The 27,840-nt window shown below is 36.9% G+C and overlaps 1 protein-coding gene across 1 annotated transcript in view; it reads right to left on the reverse strand.

Moving 5' to 3' along the window:
- LOC121327512 (dystrophin-like) overlaps positions 1–27,840 on the reverse strand; it is a 319,147-nt gene that overhangs the window by 75,762 nt on the left and 215,545 nt on the right. The window contains exons 17-24 of the mRNA XM_041271582.1: positions 22,211–22,386; positions 18,493–18,616; positions 15,011–15,098; positions 12,357–12,598; positions 11,150–11,330; positions 4,423–4,568; positions 1,892–2,104; positions 427–540 (exon numbers count right to left, since the gene is read on the reverse strand). Coding sequence (XP_041127516.1) covers positions 427–540; positions 1,892–2,104; positions 4,423–4,568; positions 11,150–11,330; positions 12,357–12,598; positions 15,011–15,098; positions 18,493–18,616; positions 22,211–22,386 — 1,284 coding nt within the window. The remainder of the gene's footprint in view (positions 1–426; positions 541–1,891; positions 2,105–4,422; positions 4,569–11,149; positions 11,331–12,356; positions 12,599–15,010; positions 15,099–18,492; positions 18,617–22,210; positions 22,387–27,840) is intronic.

The following is a 27,840-nucleotide window of genomic DNA, read 5'->3' on the forward strand; positions in this document are numbered from 1 at the left end:
TTCAAACTTCATTGCACGTGTGGGAATGTGCTTCAGGTATTCCGAGTTCATTTGATAGAGAGAAGAGGATTTAAATTTTTTTTTTTTTCTGTCATGCATTGTAAATGATGAGTGAGCTCTAGCTGCCTAATCTCCTTTCAACCAGTGGGGAAAATTGGATATTTAATCTGTACAGTAGCTGCGAGTTAGGAGTTTAATTTCTAGGCTTTATTTATTTATTTATTTATTTATTTATTTATTTATTTATTGTTTTCATTATTACATGCCCAGTACAGTACATTTACTTAAATGTCATTATTAAGCTGCACCAGCTTCTACAGCTGAATGTGTGCAATGTTTAAATGAAAACACTGCGTTTGGGGATTAGGCCTGATAGTTATTGTAAAGAATATAACATCACTAGAGGGGCTGGAGTAATGTGCTCACTGTGCATTGCTCCAATTGTTTTTCAAGAGCTTCTGAATCTCCCAGCGCAGGCCATTCTTCATTTAGGAAAACATCCACTTCTGCCATCCATTTCTGCAGAGTTTTTATGTCGTTCTGTAAAGAAAGCATGGTTAACATGGTTTGACAGCCACACAAACCTTAATGCAACTAACTTAATGAGGGTTATATGTACTGTACATATGGTTATATAATTTGTCCTCTTTCATACATGTTCCATGTTAAACTGTTTTGAATGCCAGTTTTTAATGTTAAACTGTGGTATCACAAGGCTTTTCTTTTTTTGAAGCATATAGTATCTGACAAAAAAGCCATTCCTGCTTGTTAATGACTGCAGCAACTGTTTTTCCAAGCCAAGGGACAGCTACCGCAATCTACCGTCTAATGAGCATGCTTTCACAAATTCATGGCACATGTTTTTGTATTTATACAGGTTGCATAGTCTGGTTATAATATGAATTATGCTATACTATGTTGTTTAGATAGGGGAGTATAGTAGAGATGCATGTGTTACACTAGCGGTGCAGCTCAGTCACAATTGTTATACTCAGGGTGCTGGATCATATTTGGCAGTTTCAGACTCTACCACTGGAATGACTGCTGAGAATCTGATTAGTTGAGACAATTCATTTTGTTTTTTTAATAAGTATGCATAACTTATATTCTTGTAAAATGAAATTACAGTAAAAATAATCACATATTTTAATTATTGCACACACAGTATGCACAGTGCTACCATACTCATACGCAGGTTTAATGCCAATACACTTGGAGTACACAAGGTGAGAAAGCAATATGTAGTGTTAATTACTGATTATCCCTTGAAAGCTGTTCTTATAATGATGTATTGTATGCTAACACAAATATAATGATTCAGTATCCTGAGATAATAGCTTCCACCTGCAAGTCTTTCTTAACTTAATTATTGTGTTTTTCTTATAAAGTCTCACTCCATCACTTAAACCATCACTGCAATATGACTGTTGTTATGAAAGCTTTAAGCCAGGGTTGCTACCCTAAAGCTACATGTTCATCTTACTTAGGGAGACCTCAGGGATTTTGATTCAAAGGCTTTAATTAAACAGCGGTGGAAAAACAAATAGAAGCCAACTAATGTATATGTTGTCTAAAGGGCTGTATTAAACAACCCAATATACAGTGCCATATTCAACAAATAGATAATGCAAGCAGTACTTGGTTTTTACATCACTTTACATGGAGTCAGGCAAAGAATGGCCTTCCCTGCAACACATTTCCCTGCCAGCCAATGTTCCGAACATTTTGCGTGAACTGCACTTTCATACAAAAAATGAAGGATTATGTCAGCATATTTGCAAGTTAGACTCAGGTCTTTTCAAGCAGCTGCAATAAGCCCTGTTGTGCCCTCGGTACAGTAGGTTTCAAATAGCTGAGAACACTACAGAGTACAAAGAAGCACATAACTAACATGAAACTGCTGGAGTTTGGTCATCAGCTCCTCCAGTTTCTGGCCCTGTTCTCCCAGTTGAGCTGACAGCTTCTTCCAGCGACAGAGGATGTTCTCGATCTCCAGCCTGTACTTCTTGCTGATCTCCACAGGGGCTTTCTGACACACCTCCTCCATGGTGGATGTTAGGTAGTTGAGGCCACTCTGCTGTTCCTGAAGGGAGCCCTGTAAGACCTGGAGGGGAAAAAAAAGTATTTTATAAAACAAGTGAACCGATAGACATAAAGTGAGACCATTAGAACCTAAATCATTTTGTGTACAGTATGACAGACTGTAAGTGTTCTAGTAAAACACAATTTAAAGTTCTTTATTACTTTAACATTCTCTTAAAACAATCTTCCTGCCTTCCTAAGTATCTGCCTAACCAAGTGTCCTTCCTTCCGTTTACAATTTAGAAGTTCAGTACACACCAGCATAATGGGGCGCACTTAAGCGGGATGACTGCTTTAAGGAGACGCTTTAATAGGAACCGATTTTCCTCTATTAAAAATGTGCAAGTCAGCTTCGGTTTGTACACACGATAAATAAAAACTACATTTCGCTGGGCAGGCTTCTCACCAGTGTTGCGCTTTGTCTGTACACTGAAAGTTGAACAGTAACGCAGTTTCAGTACAAAAATGTAACTCGCTGACAGGGTAATGGTTCTGGAAGCTCTGCAGAACCCCACATTGTCTCTGTCCTCCATTGCTGTTCAATTTCATATCTCTAAAAGCCAGGCAGGGAGGATAAGCAAAAACAGATATTCTGGGTGAGTGGCGATCAAATGTAAATCCTGACATGACAAGGAAACGCAAGGGGAAAGACAGTAATGTAGAGGACGCATTTTTCTATTTGGTTTCAGCAGGCTGCTGTCAAAGGAGCGCGAATATCAGGCCAATGCTTGAATTAAAAGCTTGGGACCTCGTTGTACATAATGTAAACATGTTCTGTAAACAAAATTACAGCACTGAAGTAAGACTTAATCTTGGCTTTAAATACTTGTTCACGCGTGTTTCTGGGCGCTTTATCTGCTGTACTAATTGACTAATCCGACTTCTCGTGTTGTTTAACTGCACTTCTCTTTAGCGGCTTTGACTGTGTCAGTTGTATTGATAATAAGAAACAGAGGAATTGTTGAGTAACACAAACCACACCTGTTCCTGCAAAAAATAAACAATGCAATTGATTTGTTTTATTTACCCCACCACATCGTATTAGTCCTGATGGGCCCCTCACCAAAACAATGCAATTAATCTCCCATATTGGCAATAGAAAGACTTTGACAAAACAAGTGTAATAAAGCACTTTGTTCACCTTTATTTTCTTTTAAATTTTTCTCATATTCCATGAATGATGGATTTTGTCCACAGACTGTGTTTTCCACAGGTACAATGAAGCAATGCATATTAACATGGAACACTAACAGCTATGTTTTTTTTGTTTTTTTTTAGTTTTTTTTTTAAATAAATGGTATTGAGGGTCTGACTTTGATGCCTACAAACAATGATAACTCAAGCTGTCCTTGAAGCCTGTGCTGTACTTTATAAAAAATATCCCTTCTATCAGTTTGATTGTTTAGTGCTCAAGTGTTCTCTGCTATACAGCCCCATATTAGGCTCTCCAAGCTCCTATTAGTAGCCTGACAGCTCTTGATAGTACTCTATCACTACTGCAAAGGAGTACACGTTAATGGTTTCAGAAATGGCAATGCCATTTGTATTTTCTAGCTTTCCAGTTTGTTTTTATTTAACTTATTCTGTTTACTATTAAGACACGCCACTGGTATTGTCCTCACCGAACCTCTGTAACATCGGTAGCACTTTAGATTAAATTTCATTGTAATACCTGGCTAACTACTAATGGTTCTTGCTCTCACACTGTAACTACTATGTAATTACATGGGCATCTTTTTACCTGATATAATTACATGGTAACATCCAATGGAGGTCATGTCCATGAAATTACACAATCATTCCACTTGTAATTACCTTGTAAGACCAGGAAACATTGGTAGGTACCATACTAGAGAAAGGTTATATATGCTGCATAATTGAAAGTGTAACAGGCCAAGCTTTGGTCTTTTGTTTCCCTCAGAAAACACAAACACATCAATGAAGTCCAGCTCAGACTTGCATACTTTCATAAAAAAAGGAATAATATATATATATAGATATATATATATATATATATATATATATATATATCTATATATATATATATATACTGAATACAAAACAATAGTTCCCTACAGACAGTCATTTAAATAAATAAGAAGGTATTCGGCACCAAAGCCCTTGTACCATAGCGGGTTTCCACAGCTGAACTCTCCTCCCTTTAAATAGAACACAGTTTAATGAAATGCAGCAGTAGAGGGGAGGCCCTTTATGGATGCCCATGTGAAATTAATGATGCTGAAAAACATTAAATGTCCAGTGTTGAAAAGAGTCTTTGAAAAGACTATTACAATTGTATATGGATATCGCCTCATACACTTCAGAAAAAAAAGTACAAACCTTCAACTCCTTAAGTCTCTGCTCCATGACTTCGTACTCAGTGACTGTAACCTGAGGAATGGAGAGTCTGGTTTCTGATTGCTGGATCCACAACAAGAGGGTAGTCACAGTCTCCTTATACCGGGTAGGTGGCAGGCTCTCTAGAACTAGTACAAGACAACAGAAAAGAAACAAATAAAACACTGACATTACACATAACTTAATTGTATTATGTGCGTAACATTAGAAACATGCATCTGAACACAAGACCCATGGAAATTGAAATTAAAAAAAGGCTTGGTCCTTGGAGATCGATTTTTTTATACAGTTTGAAAATGGTCCATTTGAATGTCTCAGTATGGAGTATGGGCTCCTCATGTGTTGATGCAATCTTCACTGTATATCAACATACATCTAATCAGATGTCAAATGACATTTAGGGGGATCCTGACCCATCCCAGTGCAACACCAAGCTCTCTGGTCTCACGTAGAGGGTTACAATGGTGATGAATACAGTCTTGTTTCTTATGGTGACTTCACTTGCTGCATTAGAAGCTATGATTCCCAAACCAAAAATCTAATCTGAAATCCAAATATGTGTGTGTGTGTGTGTGTGTGGGGGGCAGCTGGTTTAAAAAGCAGATGTCATAATGTATGCAAGAACATGTCAAATGTATATCCGTCAAATGCTGTAGCAAGATTTTTGATTGTATTTGGGGTGTTATTTTTGTCATACTTAATGTTTGCTCCTTTACTATGGAATTAAGTTCCAACAACAACAAAACAATGTCGAATATTGATGTAAGACCACATATACGCTGGATCATTCAATGTAATGTTGATTTCACCAGTAAACCTTTCCTACACAAGACATATTGTTTTGATGTACCTGGAGATGAAGAGGACACTGCTGTTGGGCAATCAGTATTTCAAACATATCATTATCATTTCTGTATCCTTCTGTATCCCTCTTCTCTGTCAAGTGAGTTATTAACACAGGCAACAGATGCGCACTTGCTATACAATGCAATAAATCAGCACTTTAACTCTATTATGGAAGGAATACAAAAAAGTACTGATTTTGTAATCTATACATTCAATTATAATGCGTTACAACAGACCCAAATCCAGTTTGAATTTATAAACAGTATACCACAATGAATGGCAAGGATAAGACAAGTTACATTTGGATTCAGACTCATTTGTCTGTTTGACACAAGCAAATTGTGGTACCACTTTACATGTTGAAACCATATTTTGAAACTGTGGAGTTCAGTATGAGTTTCAGAGCAGAACAGACGTTGTTCTGTGGTAGTTGTCACTAAGCTAACAAGGTTACAGAATCTTGAAACTTGTGCTTTTTGCACTTGTCTGTGAGATATCCTTTGCCACTATTCTGAACAGATCAGTTTAAACTGCACCACACCTGACGAGGGTCTTCTTTTCACCTGTAACCTTTCCAACTCAATCCAGCAATGCAAGAACTATGAGATAGTCTGGGCTATGTACCAAGAACATTAATGTTTCCACATTAGTGTTAGAACAACCAACATTGTTGAGCATTATACCCATTAATAGAGGATGTCAATGCTTGAGGACACTGCTGAACCACTATCACTGATGTGTGATCCTTACAGATGGGACACATGTTGGCAGTATTGTTCAATCACATTGATTATCAAATATAATAATTTTCTAAATATTTTACAATAATCTTACATTAAGGTGTAACCTACTTAATAATTGTTAAGGGCTACAGACAACAAAAAAGAGGCCAACTATCTATATATAAGTAATTTCATTTAAAAAAAAAAAAAAAAAAGAAGAAGAAGAAGAAGAAGAAGAAGAAGAAGAAGAAGAAGAAGAAGAAGAAGAACTGAATTAAAGCACTAAACATGTTTAATCAGCTCTGACTGTGAAGGGTTTAAGCTAATTTAACTGGCTGTTTGTATATTGTGCAATAGCTCAAGAGGTATTTGGATTGAAAGCAGTGGATCAGCAATATCTTGACTGGCAGAAATATCACTTTTTTCAAATATTTGACCTGAAGAAAGAAAACATTGAAATGCGGTATCTTGTTTACACTGGTGTCCCGAGGGAACTACATTATTAGAATTGATGTATTCCATCAATAAGGAAGTACTGTCCTTCAGATTTGATGTGAATAGAAAAAAGTACCGCACGGCGTCTCTGTTTTCTAGACATTAAAGGTCCTCAAGCACTTGTCAAAACAGAGTGGAGTGATAATCCCAATGCTGCTGCTCAGTTCCCTCAGGGAGCTTCATTTTCCCTCATTACTGCATACAAAGAGCCTCTTCGTTAATAGACACACAAGCTTCAACAGATACTTTCTATAATTAAATAAAACAAGTGGATTCTAAAGTTTATGTGTGCTGTATGAAACACACAATTAATTAACTAGACTTCCTAGGGAAAAAAGCCACAGAATCTGAACTTGCAAGTGCCATGAGAAGTCAGTGCTAAAATAATAGCATCATTAGCATGCATAAGTCAGAAAAGGGGTTATTACTGAATGTACTGGCACATCCTAAGGGAGCTGTCGTATTAGTGACTGAATTTACGGTCACATTAAAACTGTGCATATGATTCCCTGGCAAAATTAATCAGAAAACTGTCTGTGAATTTATACTGGGAAACAGATGGGATGGCTTTACCTGGACTGCCTGTGCTCAAATAGATCAACATTAAAACATACAAAATATTGTGAATAAGGCTTTCACTATCAGATGGCTACTATGTATTGTGCATGACACTTATAACCAAAATGACATGCATTATACTATAAGAGCGGTGGCCAAAGTTTGCTCTTCCACTCCTGGTCTTTGTTTCAACCTTGTTGTAAATTGTTTAATTAAACCAATTAAACCTCCATCCAAACCCTGTAGGAGTTAATTGTCTAATTTTACCTGTTGAACCTGGAGTACCCTTCAGGTCCATGACTGGCCACCCCTATACGCTAAGGTCCAAATGCTAGCTGGCACATTGGGGTATATCATTTCCTGTTCACACCTTAAATGTACTGTTTTTACTAAAAACTGTGGACATACAAGTTATCCATCACCACCGTACATTTGACAATAAAATCCAACAGTAGCTGCCTTCCTGTATGTCTGCCTTTCTATCCACAGCATATCTCTAATAACCTGTAATTCCTCACAGAACTCAATGCATGCTTAAAATCTTGATACGAATGCCAGAGCCCCTGTCTATGAATTCTCATGCTTATACTGCTGGCCGTGTCCTTGAAGCTAATCAAAGTCAAGCCCTCTGGGACGCTCTAACTGATAGCTGATTAGAAGTCTTTTTATAACAAATAAAAAAGCCATCAAACATAGTCATTCCTTAATCTGACATGGCACTGCCTGCAGGATTCTGTAACATCTGTAGAAAATGACACCCCTTGTGACCTGCTCCCACAAAACCAGTCGCATGTCGCCAACATTTTTTTTGCTATAGAGGCGAAAATAGAAAAAATGGCATCCCTGAACAATTTTTGGTTTTCGTGTATTCCCCAAAATCACAATTTTGGTTTTCGTGTTATTTTGATTGTCTAAACTATAACTTGGTAACAGCTATTTTTAGAATACAGCTGTGCAAAAATATTATTTGTTTCGTTGTTATAATACAACAAGCACACATTTCACATATATTTGTATTCGTCCGCGTACACATAACATATTTTTGTCAAGCCATTGTCGGCTAGAGAGCCGAATCTGATGCAGTTTTGTACTTAAAAAAAAAAAAAAAAAAAAATAATAATAATAATAATAATAATAATATAAGAGAGAGAGAGAGAGAGAGAGAGAGAGAGAGAGAGAGAGAGAGAGAGAGAGAGAACCAATCCCAAAACCATGACTATTATCAATTTTACTGTTTTCGACCAGGACAACAAATTAAGGCTGAAACTGTGACAATCCCAGTTTTCACGGGATGTCTGGTAACCCTAATGTACTTCCCAAAGACATGTTTTGTTTTTTGCTCTACTTGTTTCCTCAGAATATGAACTAAACTATGACTGAATGTTTACTTCCGAGTGGGGTTACCTTGTATAGTTTGTTTCCTCTGTGCAAAAAGACCGAGTCCAGCAGTTGTTCACATTGACGTTAAGCAAGCGAACCAGGTGCGTCTTCCAAATGAATCGAGACCACCGTTTTATGTGGACTCGGTACGGTTCATTTCCCAAGCGGACTTTGTGGTCCACATTTCACACCAAACGTACCGAACCATACCGAGCGTGGACCAAACCCTCTAAACTGACCCATTGTGAACACACCCGTATTCAAAACAGAACACATTGCTTTCCATTTTTCCAACATGGTTTAGCACTTGTCTCAATCAAAACAGAATATTGATTTCTACAGACAATTTCTTTAATCCGATGTTGTTATTAGGGTTAGGTAATCAGTCTATTCCGATTCTAAATGTTCCCAATCAGCTGACACATTTGATAATTATGGGCATTTAAAGAAATAATTCTGTCAGCCTTCTTTTAAATGTAAAGGCACAAGGTCCAAAAAGACACATTGCAACACATCCTAAAGTGAATTCATATCACAACAAAGGTTCTCTGTACTGTTCTCTATTCACTCTATACAGTGGCCAGATCAACAGCAGTCAAGACGACAGCCTTGGCAGTTGCTGACCTGTTTAATCTATTTCTGATCAAATTAACTTTCTCTACAGCTTGGAGAGTAGCCAGCCAACAATAATTCTACTGCCTCATTGCTTTGTTACCAACTGTTCATACAGAAAGAAAAAAATCATCATGTTTGGCAAAGCATTTCAAGGTTCAAATTATTATTATTTTCATCATTATTATTATTATTATTATTATTATTATTACAGTATCTGCATTGTAACTGGTCTGTCATTTTCTCTTCATCTGAAAGGTATATTAGTGACATTGGTAATTCAAGCTGCAGTGTTTCCATCAGTTGGTGTTTGTTCTTGTCATTGTTTACCCTTCTTGTTAGTCTACATTATTACACTGTGCGTTTTGTTTATAAGCTGAATTTTGTTTCTACATGCAGCTGTAGAGGGTTACAGCATAGGGTGCTTTAAGCCTTTACTGGATACTATGGGTACATTCCTAGTTTTGTTTTAGATTGAGCACTGGCATGCCAAATATTAATAATCCTAATATTTTGTGAGATTATTGAGATTCATATAAAAGGTTTATTAATTGAATGGTTAGCATTTAATAATGCATTCCTGCACAACTACTACTTTCTTCCAGTGAACAAAGCTACAAAAACGTTTTTAAAATAGGCCCTAACCCTATGTAGCTTATACATATTTAAAAAAAAAAAAACAACTGACTACACAAATGACAAAAGCAAATCAGGTGTATTTTAAACAGAACAGTCATTAGCACATTCTAGTGCTGCTACAAAAAAAAAAAAAAAAAAAAATCCCCAAAAAGAAACAATCTGGTCCCTTGTAAGTCAGAAAAATTCATGCTTGAAAGAATAGTTATCTCTATCTATTATCTAATGATTAACTGCATAAATTCTGAACGTGTCCTCAAAATGCACTGCTTTACACTTATACAAGTTTGCACTTTTAGCATGCTTTTTCCATGGCAATACCATGTATTAATCATAATTTACCCTGGATTCCCATGTTTATTAATATGCTTTACCATACCTCACTGTTCTTTACATTGCTTTCCTGTGCTTTACCATGCTTTCACTATGCTTTATTACGCTTAACTATGCTTTCACTATGGCAAACTTTTATAAGGGTATTCCCTTCTCTCTGTTAGTTTTAATGGTTATAATTCTCTCTGTTAGTTTTAATGGTTACAGTTCAATTCCTAAAGGAAAAAAAAAAACTAAAGTGGACCATTTACCTGTCACTATTAAGGCATAGCTGGCTTTTATTTATTTATTTTTTTGGAGGACACCTAATGAAAACTGATACATTAAGCATTAATTATTCAGAATAATATATGAGAACAGAATGTCCAAATGTAAAACAAGAGCCTGCCTATTAAAAAAAAAAAAAACTGTGTATAATATATTAACAGGTATAAATTACATTTTTATGTTAGAATAAAGGGTATCAAACAACATAATATAAACTTGACATTATATTAAACAGAAAAATACTGTATGGTGATGTGTTGATGTGATGTGTTTTTGAAAGTCAGATATGGGGAAGAGAGACAGTAATTTACAAAAAAGAAGGTACATTTTGGTGTGCATGCTTGTTCTTGAGAGGCTTCCCTCTTCGATATACAAGAACAGTTGAGTCTCCTCCTTGCCCCTCTCTTTTTTTACATGGGTGCTAATTTGATCCAAGCTTCAACAGAAAATAATAATAAAAAAACATTTTAAAAAACACTTTTTGTTGGGTTTTTAGTGGTGGTACTTTACGTACTATTTTATACCTCCTATATGAATTCCAGTCTTTTTCTTCTGAGTAGCATGCTTTATAATGTTTTAACACAGGTGTTTCTTGGTCCCCAGCTCAGAGTTAGGTTTCTGAAGAGGTTGCAAATCAAAACATTCAGGTATTGAGCAATTTAAACTAAAAGTGGCAAAAGATAATGCTATGGCAAGTAATTTATAAGCTTTAATAAACATATGCTGAATGTGTGTCAGTACTCATGGTCATTACGGTTGTTTACAATATTACCAGCATATTTAAACTGTAAAATAATGCATTTAATATCTGAAACTCCACAATGGCAGTATGTATGGGAACTGTGTAAGTACACACTTACTAGTATTTAGCTGTTTTTCCCTTGCCTGAAGGTCAGCCAAAACCTGGTTATAGTGATTGGTGAGCGCTGTGATATCAGCATCAAGAAACATGGGCACTTCTTCCTTTTCCTTGAGCTCTTTCCCTTGGTCTTTCAACTTCTCAACTTTAAGCTGCAGTGCAGACAAGCGAGCGACCTCATCCTGCAGAACAAGGAGCAGCATTAAAAGAACAGCTTCTTAAGATAAAAAGGTTAGCTGCAATGCCCTTTCCACAGCTTTTGGGTTAAAGTAATATGGTACCACAATATAAAACAGCCCTGTTCTAGGTGCCTGTTTGAAGTTATCAGATTCATTCAATATTATCTGTGCTGATGAGTCATTTTCTGACACAGCATGTGTTAAGTTTTATAGGGCTATAGAGGCTTGTTGTGTCCGACAAAGAAAGCATTCAGGTTCTTCATTATTTATGTGACACGACGTCTACTTTGGAAATATATATATATATATATATATATATATATATATATATATATATATATATATATATATATATACTGTATATAGACACACATGTACTGTACATTGCATCCAAACCCTTACATTAAAAAAAATAGTTCTACATAGATACTTATCACTTATTCTAAGAAGGAGTGGAGACAAAAATGTAATATTCCTTAGCTTAAATTATAAAAGCAATTTTTAAAACAGTGCAAAGTTGTCAAAACATTGTTGTACATATCTGAACAGTAACAATTAATTAATACTGTTTTGACGTTTTAAAGAAAGCAATATTATTTCTGGATATCAATACAAGTTCAAAAGGAAATGTTAATTCATACATAATTACATTTGAATTACCGACACTTCGAATAAAGTGTTAGCATTAACTGTTATTTTCTGTTGAAAAAAAAAATGATATATATATATTATGACTGATGTTATGACATTATGCACAAAATTCCATTGATAAATTGTACTGTATACCAGAAATGTTTCTATACACACTACACACACTGCAAATGTTCAAACACATTACAGTATTTCAGTCTGCATTAAAAGGTACAAACTACAAAGTTTCAAAGTGAGAAATATTTATTTTGTAATTTTATATACTATTATTGTACTGGAAAGCCTTCAAAATAGCACCCATTGGCAGCACAGCAGTAAGTATAGGGTTAAACTACAAGGCTCTGGACTGTCCATGCACTGTCGCCATAGGCTACTTACCTTGCATTTCTCGAGCTGTAGTTTGATGGGTTCAGGGTCTGTTGCTAGTGCTTGTTGGCTCCTCAGCCAGTTCTCCGCAGTCACTACAGCCTGCTCAATCTGCTGAAGCTGGCTGTAAAAGGCTAAAATCTTGTTCTGATACTGCAGCCAAGCCAGTCTCTCTCCAAGCAGCTGACAGAACTCACTCCAGCGGCTGGTCAACTGCTCCGAGGCCTGCTTGATGTCATCAGCATTAAGGCCCTCTAGATGGTACAGATAAAAATAAAATGCCATTCAATCCTCTGTTGATATTAACTATAATCAGAGACTGGCTACATTGGAAACATATTGGATGTTACAGCAGACAGACATATTCAACCATTGTAGCCCATATGTTTGTTTTTTGTACCATTTCAGTTGCTATGCCATTCAGTTGTCATCCTGTGTCATACAGTATAGCATAGCCACTACACTGATTGAAATGACAATGTTTAATTTAAGTGACAGTGGCTGTCGATGAAGGCTCTATGCATCCCGAGCCGAAAGCAAGGGTGATAACTAAAGACAAGGTCAACTACCACGCAGTAGAGCCTTCATCTAGAGGGCACTATTGCTACTACAATATTTTATTTCTCATTATGTTTTTTCTTTTTTACTTAATTACATAAATAACGTTTTACTTGTCGGAGTTGTTTATAGTTTATCCAGACAGTGCCAGATATCTGAATGGAGGAATATTACTGAACTGTCCGTGTCTTGATTTGTTAAAACTAAAAGATGCTGAGCTCCAGTCGAGCTGACTTGCTCAGATTGGCTTATTCGGCAGTTGCGGGAACAGGACCAGTTGCTTTTGTCAGTGCAGATTATTGATTGGTTGGTTTTGGTGGATAATTAATAAATTTGGATCAATTGTGTCTTTGTTTAGTATTTGTAACTGAGCTTTCATTATGGCAAGTCAAAATGAAAAAGCCGGCACTTGCGTGGATTGATTTTACATTTGATTCACAGTTTATGCTGTGATGTTCCAGCGGGCATCTAATGTCTGATGGAAGTCCGCAAGAGCAGGAAGCTGATTGGTTGATGGTACTGAATCATTTCCTAATGAAAATTAGAAAAAATGAACCAGCATGGCCATTTTCACATTCCATTTCCCAAGACTCATTTACAGGGCTAGGATAAGGTTTACAGCAGCAGCCCTAAAATATGTTAGCATGCAAATATTCAAGATTAATTTTTATTGAAGGCTGGTTAGACCTATTCAAGTAGTTTTCTTGTTTAAACCAAATCTAAAACTAAGTTTCATCAAAGAACCAATGGGTATTTTGATTTGTCTTGAGAAATCTGAATTAAGAACTAATGAAAGTACAAATGAACAAGTTTTTATGCATATATATATATATATATATATATATATATATATATGATATATATTCATGCACTATATATATATATATATTCCCTCAAAAGGGAATAGTGCCACCTCCGACTGTTCTATCAACCAGAGCAAATTTACCTTCATTTCAGATAAGGTGATAGAATATTTCAATTGTCATGCTTCTTCAAGGCTATCCAAGGTTTATATGTCAGTGAATCTGAGCAGTTACTTACATTGGTTATATATTTACATAATTCAGCCCGTAAGAAAAACAATAATACATAAATTAATTAAACCAACACAGGCATCACATTGCATGGACGTGTGCTGATTATATTCATCTACTGAAAGTGTAGTGAAGGAAATAATCCTTGAATTGCATAGAAGTTTAAAGCTACATAGGCTTTTGTCAGGTTATATTACTTTAATGAAATAATGTAAGCTTTATCTTCAGTGGCAATGCAGCAGCACTACAATGGTAACATGATGATTCTTTATTAAGGTGCAATGGAAGAGCAAGGGAAACTACGGTGCGGAATGGTACCACAGTGTAAATAGTTACACAAATAGAAGATACACAATGAACACGGAGCTATTCCATGAAAGAGGATGGCCACATAACCTACAAGCCCCCAAAAGGGATTGATTCTACGGCCATTCTTGTGAGTAAAATAACCACAGCACACCATGAATTACTTTTCTTAGATCCTCATCTTCTTAGCAACAGAGCATACTTTGTCCTGATCATTCTGTTGTTGGATTTGAACAAAAGCAAAACAGAGTCCACAATGCGATCCAGTAAAAATAAATATTTACTCAGCAGCACTGAACATGATAAAGTTAATTGATACTAGATCTCTCAACACTTGTTCTATACTGTTTATATACTGTATCAGAACCAGTGGTAATAATGCAGATAGCTAATTGTTTTTCTTGGGGTTTCATTAGGTTAATATAATGGTATGGTAAGTACTGCAGCCTGTAATTACTTAAACTGCTGATCATTTAGGCACACAAACTAACATAGTATGAATAAGCCATGTTCGTAGACTGAAAACTGTTCATTAGAAAAGAAAATGCATGTAAATGTCGACATTAATATTAAATTAAAATATCCAACTGGCTAATTTAGGTTGCAGTAGTCTCTATTCAGAATAAAAAAAGCACACATTCCCACACACACACACACATTCTCTTTTTTTTTTTTTTCAAATAACTTCATACTAAATGCTAAATATATGGGCCTATGTGCTGCACAAATCGCAAACAAGATTATCTAAATCAACTCCCATGTAATTACCGTTCACCATCTGTTCCACCAGTGCCTGAGCTGATCGACTGGCATCTTGCAGCTTTCTGTGCTTCTCTGGCTTCTCTCTCTCAATAGCCTGCAGCAAGGGAAGGAGTGAGTGAGTGAAGCAGTAAGAAGAGGCAGATTACTTGCCCCACAAATCAAAACAACACGTTAAAGAAAACTCAAAAGAAAAAAAAAGTTTCAACTTAGGGCAAATACTGCTGAAGGAGCTATGTCCTGTGTACAAAATAAAGATAATGTCGCACCCCTCGCCAACTGTAAAGCTGTTTCTCTTTCAGCACATGACATTTTTGTGGCACCTGAAACAATTTTTTAATGTCTATGAAACTCAAACTTAAAGTCAATGGTGAATGTACACTACTTGTCATCTTGAGTCAAAGTGTCATGTGTCAAGGCATCAAACCCTTTTTTGAATAGAATTTATGACACATTGTCTGACCATGCAGCTGTAACAATTATAATCGCAGCTTTTCAGAAACTTAAGTGTTTCTCATTTTGGACACCATAATTAGGCACTGCAAGGCCCAGTTACATCTACTAAACCCCCCTCTCACTCACCAGAAACTGATTTTTTTTTTATATGTGTGTGTATATATATATATATATAAAATTAACATTTTCTGATGTACAAAGAAACGCAACACTCAGGTCTAATAGATTTAATCAAATATTTTAAACATAGATATCAAACAAAATCACAGAAAATGTGAACAAAAATACAGATCAATGAATCATGATAAGTTTTCAGTATGAAACACACTGTCAAAATGAAAACATTACAAAGATAGTATCAGGTATGACCTCCCTGAGCATTAACACAATCCTGGCAGCATTGACACATAGACCTCATCAGCCTCTGGACAGACTGCTGTGGGATGTTCCACCACTCTTCTTGTGCAGCTGCAGCCAGCTTGCGAAGGTTGGCTGGTCGCGGTTGTCAACTGAGGATTTGGTCCCACAGATGTTCTACTGGACTCAGGTCAGGAGAAAAAGCTGGCCATGGCAAGACCTTGACATTGTTTACCTGAAGTCGTGCAATTGTAATCCTAGCACTGTGTGGTCTTGCATTGTCCTGCTGGAAAATTGACACTTCCAGATTGGCTTGCAGGAACAGAAAAAGGTCAAGGTCTTGGTCAATGTATTACTGAGCAGTATGGTTGCCCTCAATCTGCACCAAAGGCGTTCTGTGTTAAAGGAGATTCCTCCCCACATCACATTTCCACTGCCCCACCAGTTGGCTTCAACAAAGCAACAGTCAGCATATGGTCCTGGGCCGGGTGGTGACCCTCTGCCTTCCAGGATGTGGACCGTCCTTCACAGAGTCGGATTTCTGGTTCTCTGGACAAGTCTGCTTGCTGATTGTTGAAGCAGAACATCTCATTCATAACAAAAAAAAAGGTAACATTCCCATCCATGGATCATTTTAATAAGCAGTTTTTAAACTAAAATAGCCTTGCTAAACGGCGGTGGAGAGTTCAAGTCGAAGAGACAGACCAAACCAAATGCGAGTAGGAGAGTGGGCTGGGAGAGGGGAAGAGGGAACGGGCTTGCCCCAGGTTCGGCTCCCGGAGCGGGGCTGAGGCGAAGATGAAGCATCTCGTCTCCCAGAGAAAGCTGCAGCTCCTCTCGCAGCAAAAAAGTAAATACATTAGGAAAGATAACCATATAACAGGCCTAATATTTATTCAGTTATAAAACAAGTGCTGAATAAGATGTCAGTGTTATAAAGTGCCAGCACAGCTTTTCTTCAGTTCAGATACTGTATCAAAAGGGAGAGACAGAAACGGAAGTTAGACTGAGAAGTTGTTTACAGTATAAACACAAGTACTGTATTTACTGTAGAAATATTGCTTGAATCACTAGTAATGGGAATTGGGGGACCTACTGTAGGAGTGTTATCTCCGAGGCACATTAGAACCAAGAGCCTTATAGCAAGGGAGCATTGTGTGTGTGTGTGTGTGTGTGTGTGTGTGTGTGTGTGTGTGTGTGTGTATGTATATATATATATATATATATATATATATATATATATATATATATATATATATTATATATAAATACTCTATCCTGATTGGTCAAAACAGTTTGGATCTTTTGGGAAACCAAACTATATGAGATTTTAGATGAAAAAAGTTAATACTGCTGGTGATCGAACTTACCGAAGCACAGTTTCTGGACATAGAAAAAGAAAAGGAAAAAAAAATACACAGAAGTCCATTGCCTGGGCATCGGGTGTCCTTTTTATGCCACTGTCTGAGTATTTCAAAACATCTTTGTTGCCACTGTGAAACGGTACTAGCATGGATACCTCCTGTCACTACTCCCATATCACAAAAGACGATTAAAAATAAATAAATATACAAACAAACAAACACCATGTTGCTCGAAATCGCTTGCTTCGCCTCGTGACTTAAACGCACCTGGGGTGTGTGGATATTAGAGTATATCCCACTCCCTGTCGTATTTGTGTGTGTGTGTGTGTGTGTGTGTGTGTGTGTGTGTGTGTGTGTGTGTGTGTGTGTGTGTGTGTGTGTGTATATATATATATATATATATATATATATATATATATATATATCACAATATCACAAAAAAGGCTGCAATAAAGATTATCCCTCCTAAATATATTATCTGTAAGTAATGGGGCTCAGCTCTGGTTGTTTCTACCTTTTTTTTCATTTTTATCACGCCTACTGTCTTTCAGCTCCAAGCAAACACAGCAGTCTAGTAACAAGAAAAAGCATTTTTGTGGTCGTACTGCAGCGACACATTTCTTTTCAGTGGGATCTTCATTATTTATTTATTTTTTTAAACAGATGAGTTGATTAAAGCAGGTGAAGCGAATCGCAGCAGGGTTTCACAGTCTGATAGCTTATAGTTTAGAAGGCCTGACTATGACCCCTGAGTTTTATAACACAGGAAAAAAAAAAAAAAACACTTCAGTAATTAACTAAAAAGTCAACCATGCACAACATATAGCAATAAAGTGTTAAAAAAATCAATAAACCATATTGAATTAACACAGCTGAAGTTTGTGTTTTCAACAGCAGTTTAACACAATGTGGTTGTCATTCACAAATCTATAAAAAAAGCTATTGATTTTTTTTTTTTTTTTTTTTTATTAAAGGCCAAAGAGAAATGTTTTTACCTGTATGAACATTATGATAAAATAGATGTATCAAAATAGTCTCCATTTTTAACATAATAAACATTTCTGGTAAATGTGTGGCTACAGAAGAATGGGTGCATGTTGAGCAGGTGCCACAGTAGCAAGAACAGTCATGTTGGTAGGCTGATTCAAGCTCCATCTGAGTTATAAAATAGAGGGAAGTCTATGCCACATCAGGTCAAAGCTGTGATTACAGCAAATGGTGACCCAACCCAAGGTTCCAGGGCCTAATGAGGTGGCCAGGCAGCGTATAGGTTTTGTTATTGTTTTATACATGTATCATAATCTGCCTCCTTACATTTACTCGCTCCTGAAGATCTGAGAGGTTCCCTTCTTTTCGGGAAATCGCAAACTCTGGACTTTGGAGTACGGCTTCAGATCTGGTCATCCAACTGTGCAGCTCGGTCGTATCCACACCAAACCTAAAACAAAGACGGTGTGAAAACTACTACCAAAAAACACCTATTAAGGGGTGACTTTGGGTTGTAAACACAGCCTGTTCTCTTGTTGCAGTCAAAGTAAACAAGGCAAAATGGTTTTACTACAAGCACTTTGCAGGTCTCTTTCAGTGCCTAACATTTATATTGCTGCAGGAGAATGCAATAAATTACTTTACAAACCGTAAAGCTTTTAATCGCAGCTGCATTTTTACTGGAAACAACAAGCAATAACAGTTCACACTGAATGCAGCCATTCATTAGCAGTCTTAAAATACATTGCAGTCCTAAACAATAGCTAGCCAAGAAAAATATCTCTGTCAAATAAAGGACAAGGAGACAGGAGGAAACAACACACAAGCCCCAAGACTTTCAAGAGTATGCCAACTCAAATCATGGAAACAGCCCTCCAAATGGATATGAGTCGCCTTGGAGAGTCAAAACAGAGAACAAAAAGAAAAGCCAGAATGCAATGCAGCTGTCTTTATGGTAAAAGTATACAGTTAATTTCTCAACATCTTTAAAACCTGCCATATGGATACCCTAAAATCATTTCAGGTAATGTGTTCTTTCGCAGCAAGGTAGCTAGCTTAACAGCAGGAGAAAACTGTAGTAAAATAGTCCTTTACCTTAAGTACAGCATCAGTTTATTTAAGTTTGTAGCAATTGCCTTGCATTAAACTGACAGAACGGCAAAAGGATCTGATAAGCCAAGAAAACGTATCTGGAGTCAGTTTCACAAGCTATTTCTAAGTAGCCACACGCTGAATCCAGTTTGATAGTAGAACATTATTTGGCAGAAAAGATAAACGTAACTATTTTGACTAGCTGGGGTGAATTCTGCAAAACCATGCCATCCTGTTTGTGTCTTCTTAGACCATATAACTATAACATACATTGAATCTACAGGGTGACAATATGGGGCTATGCCAAAATCCCATTCAGAAACCTCTTGCAACATTTGGCCACCAGATGGTACACTGGGCTAAATACAATCCCATTAAACGCAACGGTACAGAAACATTTTAGAGGAACAAGGAACATCAAAACAGCAGGCCAGAAAGAAGAACACTGCATAAGGAGACGTTAATGGTATGTGGAAGACGACTGCTTGAGGTAAACTAAAATGGCAAAGCCATTATGAGCTTCCATGCTCTGCATTCATAATGTGCAAAATGTAATCCTAGAAACATTTGTCTTGGCATACGCTAGAATTATGCTCTAAATGCAGACTAAAAATAACACACTTTAAAAGAGTAAAATAAATATAAGATTAATTTTTTTACTGTTAAAATGTTTCATTATTTACTTGTAATAGAGTGAAATGTGGACCTTGGTAAGATCACTGGGAAAGAGAGTTTGGTTATGTAGACTCTCAGTGGACTGTAGTCGAAACAGTACATAACAAAAGAACTACACAATTAATCACAACTGGTGACATGGAAACTGACTACCTTGTTGTAAAAATAAATAAATCAACTTAGGGCCAATGCTTTGCAAATCCTCCAGAGGTGTATATTTGACAAATGAACAATCTGAGGACATGATACGTGATGTGGCTTAAAATGTTAAATAGTGAAATGATAGCAGTTTGAACCACACATCAAATCACAGGAATGCATTAGAGAAGTTAATATGAACCAGATCTTGGTTCAGACAGAAAGTGGTCCACTGCTTGTTTTCCCACTACAAGACATTCATTCTGAGCTCACAGTGATCCCCAGGATATCCTCTAGTATTGTTATTTATTTATTTTTTTGTATGGTTTCCTCTATTGTGGATGATTGCAATAGAGAGCTATCAAGCTGCTTTCCTAAATAACTGTACTTTTACCCATGCTACCAAATCACCTTTAATTTCAACTCAATTCTGTGTCCTGCTTGTATTACATGTGCCCAGAACTGGTCATGGTTTTGTAATTGCAAACATTCAGCACTCACCTTGACAACAAGGGGTCTATTTAATTGACTGAAACATCTAAATGCTGTATCAGCATAATTTAAATATTTAAAATAGGATATTTTTATTACTTACAGACAACAATAAGCTAAGGAGACTATCATGCCTTTTATTAATTATTTTAAACAGCGGCAGTATTTAGATAGACTCCTCAGACGTGTTTACCGGGTAAACTAAGTGGCCAATTTGACTACAGTACAGGTGAGCAGACGTAGGGATCTATTTAAAAAAATTGAACTCTGTTAATTCTGCTGGTGTTCATCCCCAGGGGTGATTTATAAACATGGTTTTCCAGTACAGCTTGCATAATATGAGCACCAGAGTTCCAGTTTGTTATATCCTGATCCAGAAGTACAATGGCAGTCTAAAAAAAACATCTTTTCATTTCAAGATACCACTACATGTGGTTACAAATAAAAAGCCCTGCCCTTGGAACAAAATTAAAAAAAACAAACAAAAAAATGTTTTCTGAAGTTTATGATTTTCGTTGTGAAACTCCTCAGGAAGCTTGTCACCTCTTTGTCTCGCATCATGCTAAGGAAATAAAACCAAATTTGGTCAAGGAAATTACACAAGCTAGCTGTATATCTGTGCTGTACGAAGTAATTTCTTTGCTCAGCTAAGAAACATCTATCCTGATGCCGAAACTAACATCTCTGATGCCATGAAAGCTGGGCTCAGAAACCAACACCTCCAGTGATGCCAGCTCAGACACTACACCTCCTGAGGTGTACCGTATGCTGTGTTCTTTGATTTGCTTTGTTCCTGTCTGCATTTTGATTCCTGAATAAACTATTTTTTGATTGACTTTAACTGAAGAAGATTGATTATTTTTGAGAAGAAACTGAACCTCTACAAAGGTATATACTGAATGTCTCATCTGTGTCACCTTCGTCACAGTCAATCAAAGTAGTTGTTTTTTTTTTTATTTCTCTCTGCATGTTGAGCAGAGTAGCTGCAGACAGTGGTTGTTATCATTAAAGCAAATTGCAAATCTCATCATTGTAATTTTAGCGGCAGGGGTTGGTTGCCTTGTTACTAAGTGCAACAAGTAGCACACATAACGAAATAAAGGAAAATCACGAGTAAAAACAGAATCAGAGTTTCCTTCATACAATCCCGAAATTGGGATTCAGGAGCTGAACTTACCATACGGGATTCCCGGGATTGCAAATACTAAACACACTGCACGCAATTCCTCACTTGATTAAAGGTGTGTTCGGTTGATTAGACAGTACGTTTGACCCAAGATCGGATAATTGACTCTCTACTGTAAACAAAGTTTTCTCAGTCTCTGTCTGGTTTGCGACTGCTGCATAATCCGGTTTATATCCCACCCGTCATATTTGTTTTTGTTGAGTTGAAATTCAGTTTCAGAAATTCAGAAAACAGTGACAGTGATGTTTTAATCACCATTACAGTGTTGTTGTAATTCAGTGTAAATCGGTGTTCTGCCATTTTCTCTTTGGAAGAGTGGAGGGAGAAAGGCGTTCCTTTGAAAATGGATGGGACTGACAGTGATGTGAACCAATCACATGACAGTCGAAGACTATTGACTGGTGGTGTAAGGATGTGAGGGCAACAGTTAAGTCTATTTTTTATATTAATAGTTATGTATACCTTTTCCGAAGTTCAGAGTCCACCACAATCTGCCTCTTCTTCTGGGACGGGGGTGGAGGGAGCTCTTCCTTAACATGTTTAACCAGGACCTGCTCTCTAGTGGTCACCATAGTTACAGTTTCCATTACTGTGGTCTGCGTTAGTGATGGCTGAGCTGTGGTGACAGTCTGTGAAATCTGTGGGGCATATTGAGAAAGGGGTCACAAGCTGCAGGGAAGACTTCAATATAAATATTGCTTGGAGCACCAATAGAAAATAATGAGAATCTGCTCCCACCTGAGATCATGGCTTGACATTTTATAGAAAAAAAAATCGAATAAAATAAAACAATACTGAACTTAGTGCCATATTTTCAAGTCATTAATTTCAGCCTGCAATAAACTCCTAGTTTTTATTTAACATATTTTATCAACATTGGTTTCTGGCTCATCCATACACCTTACTGAAGGAATGAGAAACTAAATGATGTTACTGTAAAATAAACAACAGGTTAAAGCAATTTCTGATAATAGAGGGTTACATTACAAAATGAGAAACAAATGACTTGCGAGTGTGTGGTTTATATTACTTCTAAATTGTAGTTCTTGTTCTGTGAAGTTAATTTTAATACATTATTTTAATGTATTTAAACAGCTTGGTGCCTGTTTTTATGTCCATGCACAGCTACCCCTGGGCTTTATCTATCCAATTTCTAGATGGGACTAATGACACTTAGGCCTAGTTTATTTTATAATGGCACACACTTTTAGAATGGCCAAAATTAATCTATGTATTGAATCATTATATACAGTAGTCCAAGTAGGATCTTTTTTGTTAATTATTATTTTATTTTAAATAATAATAATAATAACAGAAACAACAACAATGACTCAGTGGCTGAGCTGGGTTTTGAACCAGGGACCACCTGTTTACAAGGCTGTTTCTTCAACCACTGGACCAGACAGCCTATAAATACCACCTCCTATGCATCATGTTTGAGCTGCCAACATTATTACAATATGAAAAAGCTTTGATAAAAAAGCAACTCAGTGATATGAGATTTATGTATAATTACTGTATAAACCACATAGATGCACACGTAGGGCCATGTACATTTTTAGGGCCCTCATTCCAAAAATAGGGCTCCTTGAGAGATGATTGCCTCCATCAGCCTGACACTTTTACATGATGAACACAGTGACTGCTTTGATCTTTGGTTATAATCCAATAAACTCTCAATTTTATACAAATGTAATTATGAGGAACCTTTGAATATGCCTGCAATATTTTTTTTTTTGCTTCCACAGTAGCAAAGGGCCTTGAGATTTTTTAAAAAAACAACTACATTTCCATCTGTACAGCATCCAGGTTAGTCCTGACAGAGTCCTGATTGAGGATGTTCACGTAAACCCTGGGGGTGGATAATATAACCTTCAAAGAAGCAGCCCATCAGCATCACCCCACCCATTCAACCAAAAAGCTCATAAAGCTGTTGAAGATTAAACAAACACCATGTGTAAGAGACCCCCAAATAGAAACCTAATGCAATTCAAAACGCATCTCACTAATAACGCAAGCCCTTGCCCTTTCTGTTAGTATTGTAAAGTAGAATGTCACGAATGCGAAATAAGCTTTAGGGCACAATAATGTTCTGTTGTCTTGAAAAAGTCAGTGTTTTCTAAAGATTATTTTGTGGCGCTTTATTCCCAGAATAACTTTTAAACTGTATACAATCCTCAGGCCTATAAACAGAGATTATAGTGGTGATGTCAACAGGCTGGCGTAATTGATTAAAGACAGAAATGCAGAAATGGACAAAGGTGATTTATTTATTTGGGGAAATGTGGCCGTTAGTTGGTCGTTTATTAAAATAATTCAATAATTTAGCTGCTGTCTGCATATGTTGAACTACACTGAAACATTAATAAAAGCATTACAAGTGTCCATTCAATGACCCCGACTGCCTGATTATAGAGAGCACTCTGCAGAACACATGGCTTCGAAAAAGAACATAAAAAAAGAATTATTACATTTTAGCAGCAATATTAGCACAGATGATGGGAGCCACATGCTTTTAAATATTTATCAAGGCTCTATGCATAACAGCATTAGTGTGGGACTGGGGATTCCGAAGACGGTCTCTCTGTACGGCTGACTCACATTGTACAGCAGGGGTGCACAATTTCATTTCCTGAGGTCCTCAGACCTGCAGGTCTTTGTTTCACCTATACTCTATATTACTTAACTGAATTTAATCAGTGATTTAATGATAACTATGAAACCTGGAGAACGTTAGGTTATTATCATAACCCTGGCTTACCTAATGGGTGTTTACCTCCTAAAGACCTGAAACCTGAATATTCTATACCAAAGCTGCTCAGCCTGTGATGCAGTCATGCCTGCCGCTGAGGGTATAAAGAAACTGCACGCGCATCACATGAAGGTAAATGTTTACATTTTTATTTCAGGAAACTACGGTTATGATAATAACCTAACGTTCCCTTTCAAGTACAAAATGTAACGATTACCTAATGGGTGAGTATACCCAAGCAGACGCAACATTGCAGAATGACTGGAATGCTACAAGGCTAAGTTGAGAGGCTGCCATGTGCAATATCATTAGGAATCCCAGTAACAAGTAGCTAATTGAGGGAGAAACTCACTTCTATGCCTGTGTTGTAAGGGTCGATTCTCTACTTAACACTCTATTTCCAAAGCCATGGTTTTGAGGATCCACATTGTCTGTAGAACCTAGTGAAAGTATGGGGAGTAGCCCACTGCTGCATTGCTGTCTTTGACAGACGCACCCTGGAATAAAGCCCACAAAGTTGCCATGCTCCTGGTGGAATGGGCGGTGAGCCTCTCTGGAGGAGGCAAGTTGGCTCGCGTATAGGCAGTCCTGACTGTATATGCTGTCCACCGAACGTTCACACAGTAACTCTGCGAGCATCGTTCCTTGGTGGGAAACTGGTGCCCAGAACTTCTCAATCTGTTCCGAGTCTGCCAATTGTTTGGAATGGCAACTCTTCTTCCTCTTCAAAGGATGAGGGAGACCGTGAAGATAGCTTCCTGCGTGGGCTACTTTTCCGGGTGCGTCGCACAGAGCCATGGGGTGAGGGTGCAGCCACCTCCGTACCAGAGGGTGATGGGGAAGAGCACTGTGCAGGTGTAAGGAAAAAAAACACGATACAAAAAGGTGGCGTCTCACGACGTCTGGGAGACGACTTGATGTCCTCTCCGTAAAAGAGGTCCATGTCGAAAACTTTACATTCGAACGGCGTTCACGAGAGTGCTCCTCCTTGACGCGCAAGTGTCCCCGGCAGTTGAAACCGCGCTTGTAGGACAGTGCTTGTTAGACGTCACGAAACAAGAGTTGACCTATTATTATTATTATTATTATTATTATTATTATTATTATTATTATGACAAATATAGGTTTATAGAAAATTGTCCTAAAGTTAATCTGCAGAAGGAATTTAATTAAGGTGACCAGATTCTGAAGTGCTCATACTGGGACAGGATGGAATATTGTGAATAACTTCCAACATCAAAGCTATGGGGAAGCTCCTAGGTTTGAATTTTCACTTTGGCAATGTTTGATCTAATATCATATTGAAAGTGAATACAGATACTCGAAGTGATAGTCAGAGTGGAATCTTTTACTTTGAAAAAAACTTTTTTTTGTGAATAAAAGAACTTAGTGTCTTTGTCATTTCATTTCTACACAAGAACAGTTACTGCATATTATTAATATGAAATCTGAGATTCTCGATTCACAAAAAAATCTATTTTACTGGTGATTGCTGCTGCAAATCTAGTCCTTTTTCTGCCTAAGAAACTGCGTCCAACCCTAACCCAGTGTCCAATCTGCAAAACCAGGCTCTAACTGTATGAAAACATTACATACCTCAATATTTCTATTTATTAAATCATTACTTTCATAGAATCTATTTTTTTCAAAATATTTAATTTCTTACTATTTAATATGCCATGGTATTTGTTCTGTATTTTTTCCTATTGCGGTTTCCTCTTGCATTAATAGATACTAGGATTTTTTCAGTCACTTTTTACTTTTAAATAAGACATTGTACATTATGTGGTGGGAAACCTAATGTTGATGAAATGTGTTAAATGTCCTGTCTTTTGACTGTACAATAAATGAACCCCACTGTATCCACCATAAGCGTCCCCACTTCTTCACAGATAATCAGCTTTTCTGAGTTTTGTTTAAAAGCTGTCCTGGTTGCAGAAACAAGAATTTCCCTTCTGAAGTAGTTATTAAGTATGGTAATTAGTAATCCATGTAGGCAAACCATTTAAGTTTCTCTGAATAGTTGTATTTCCAAATTACCCCTTTAACATGCTGTAAGCTGACAGGTGTCATTTAAAATGGAAAGGAACCTGTTAAAAACGTGTTCATTGCATGACGACATTTTCTGTTTATTCCATTATTTTCAATCTACACAGTTTTTCGGTACCAATCAAAGATCGTAAGAAAGAGTCTTCTGACAATCTCAATTAGATAACTAGGCATTTTATGAAGGCTAATTTATTTGCTGATCTTGGCTGGAGTTTTTGAGTCAACAGTATAGGTTGAGACATGGATCAAGCTGTAATAAGATTAAATCTTATTCCATTTCTGATTAAACAAAATGTTGTAATTTCTTTAATTATGAAAGGAATACTATTTAATCGTCCTCACTTTAAGCATAAGCATTAGCCTACGTAAAATGCGCAAAGAAGTTTTCAGATTGTCAAGAGATGCTAAACTAAATAGACAAGGCAGGAAATGAACCTTTCTGTTGTAATTGATATCTGTCGGCTTAAAACATGTTAAAAGGGACATTTGGAAATACAACTACTGGTATTTGGAGAAACTTAAAGGGATCGACCTCACCGCAGCTCCAGGTAATTCGAGCCCTGACATGTTTTTAGCAATGTGTTGTTTTTCTTCCATTAAACCAATAGCTGTGATAGAGTAAAATACTTATGCTATACAGCTTACGTAACATATGCAACAGATAAAAGGTTTTTTTCCAGCCCATAGGAAGTTACTAACAGCTCTGTTATATCTGTCTAGACAAGGAGGGAAGCTGAGCTGGAGAAGATGTGATGTAATTAATTTTGGATAAGAGAGAGGAGGTTTGTTTGTTTGCATGATATTTGCCAACCCTGGTGAGCTTTATACCCAAGTATGTCATGCCAGTTAGAAACCATTTAAACTGCCAGTGTTCTCTTATACTCGCATAGCCTCAGATTTTGTGCAATTGATTTTGTATCCCGATATCTGAGAGAAGGAATCTATTAATGACAGGATGTGAGGGACAGCTGTTTGAGGGTTAGTGAACATCAGTAATATGTCATCAACAAAAATGACTACAAAAGATTTAGAAGGGAGTAGTTTTTCGAGATTTACGATTATACTGTAAATACAGTATAATCGTAAATCTCGAAAAACTACTCCCTTCTAAATCTTTTGTAGTCATTTTTGTATTACTTTAGTATAAATACATGTTAATTTGGATTCATATGTTGTTTTTTTCTGACTTTATGTGAACGAAAAGACACACATTTGCCCGTTTTCCCATTGGAAATAGTGATATTTTGAAATATCACTGTCCTGGTCACAAAAGCAAAGTCTGTGGGGAATA

Source organism: Polyodon spathula, chromosome 15 (assembly GCF_017654505.1).
Source record: "Polyodon spathula isolate WHYD16114869_AA chromosome 15, ASM1765450v1, whole genome shotgun sequence".
Lineage (NCBI taxonomy): Eukaryota > Metazoa > Chordata > Actinopteri > Acipenseriformes > Polyodontidae > Polyodon > Polyodon spathula.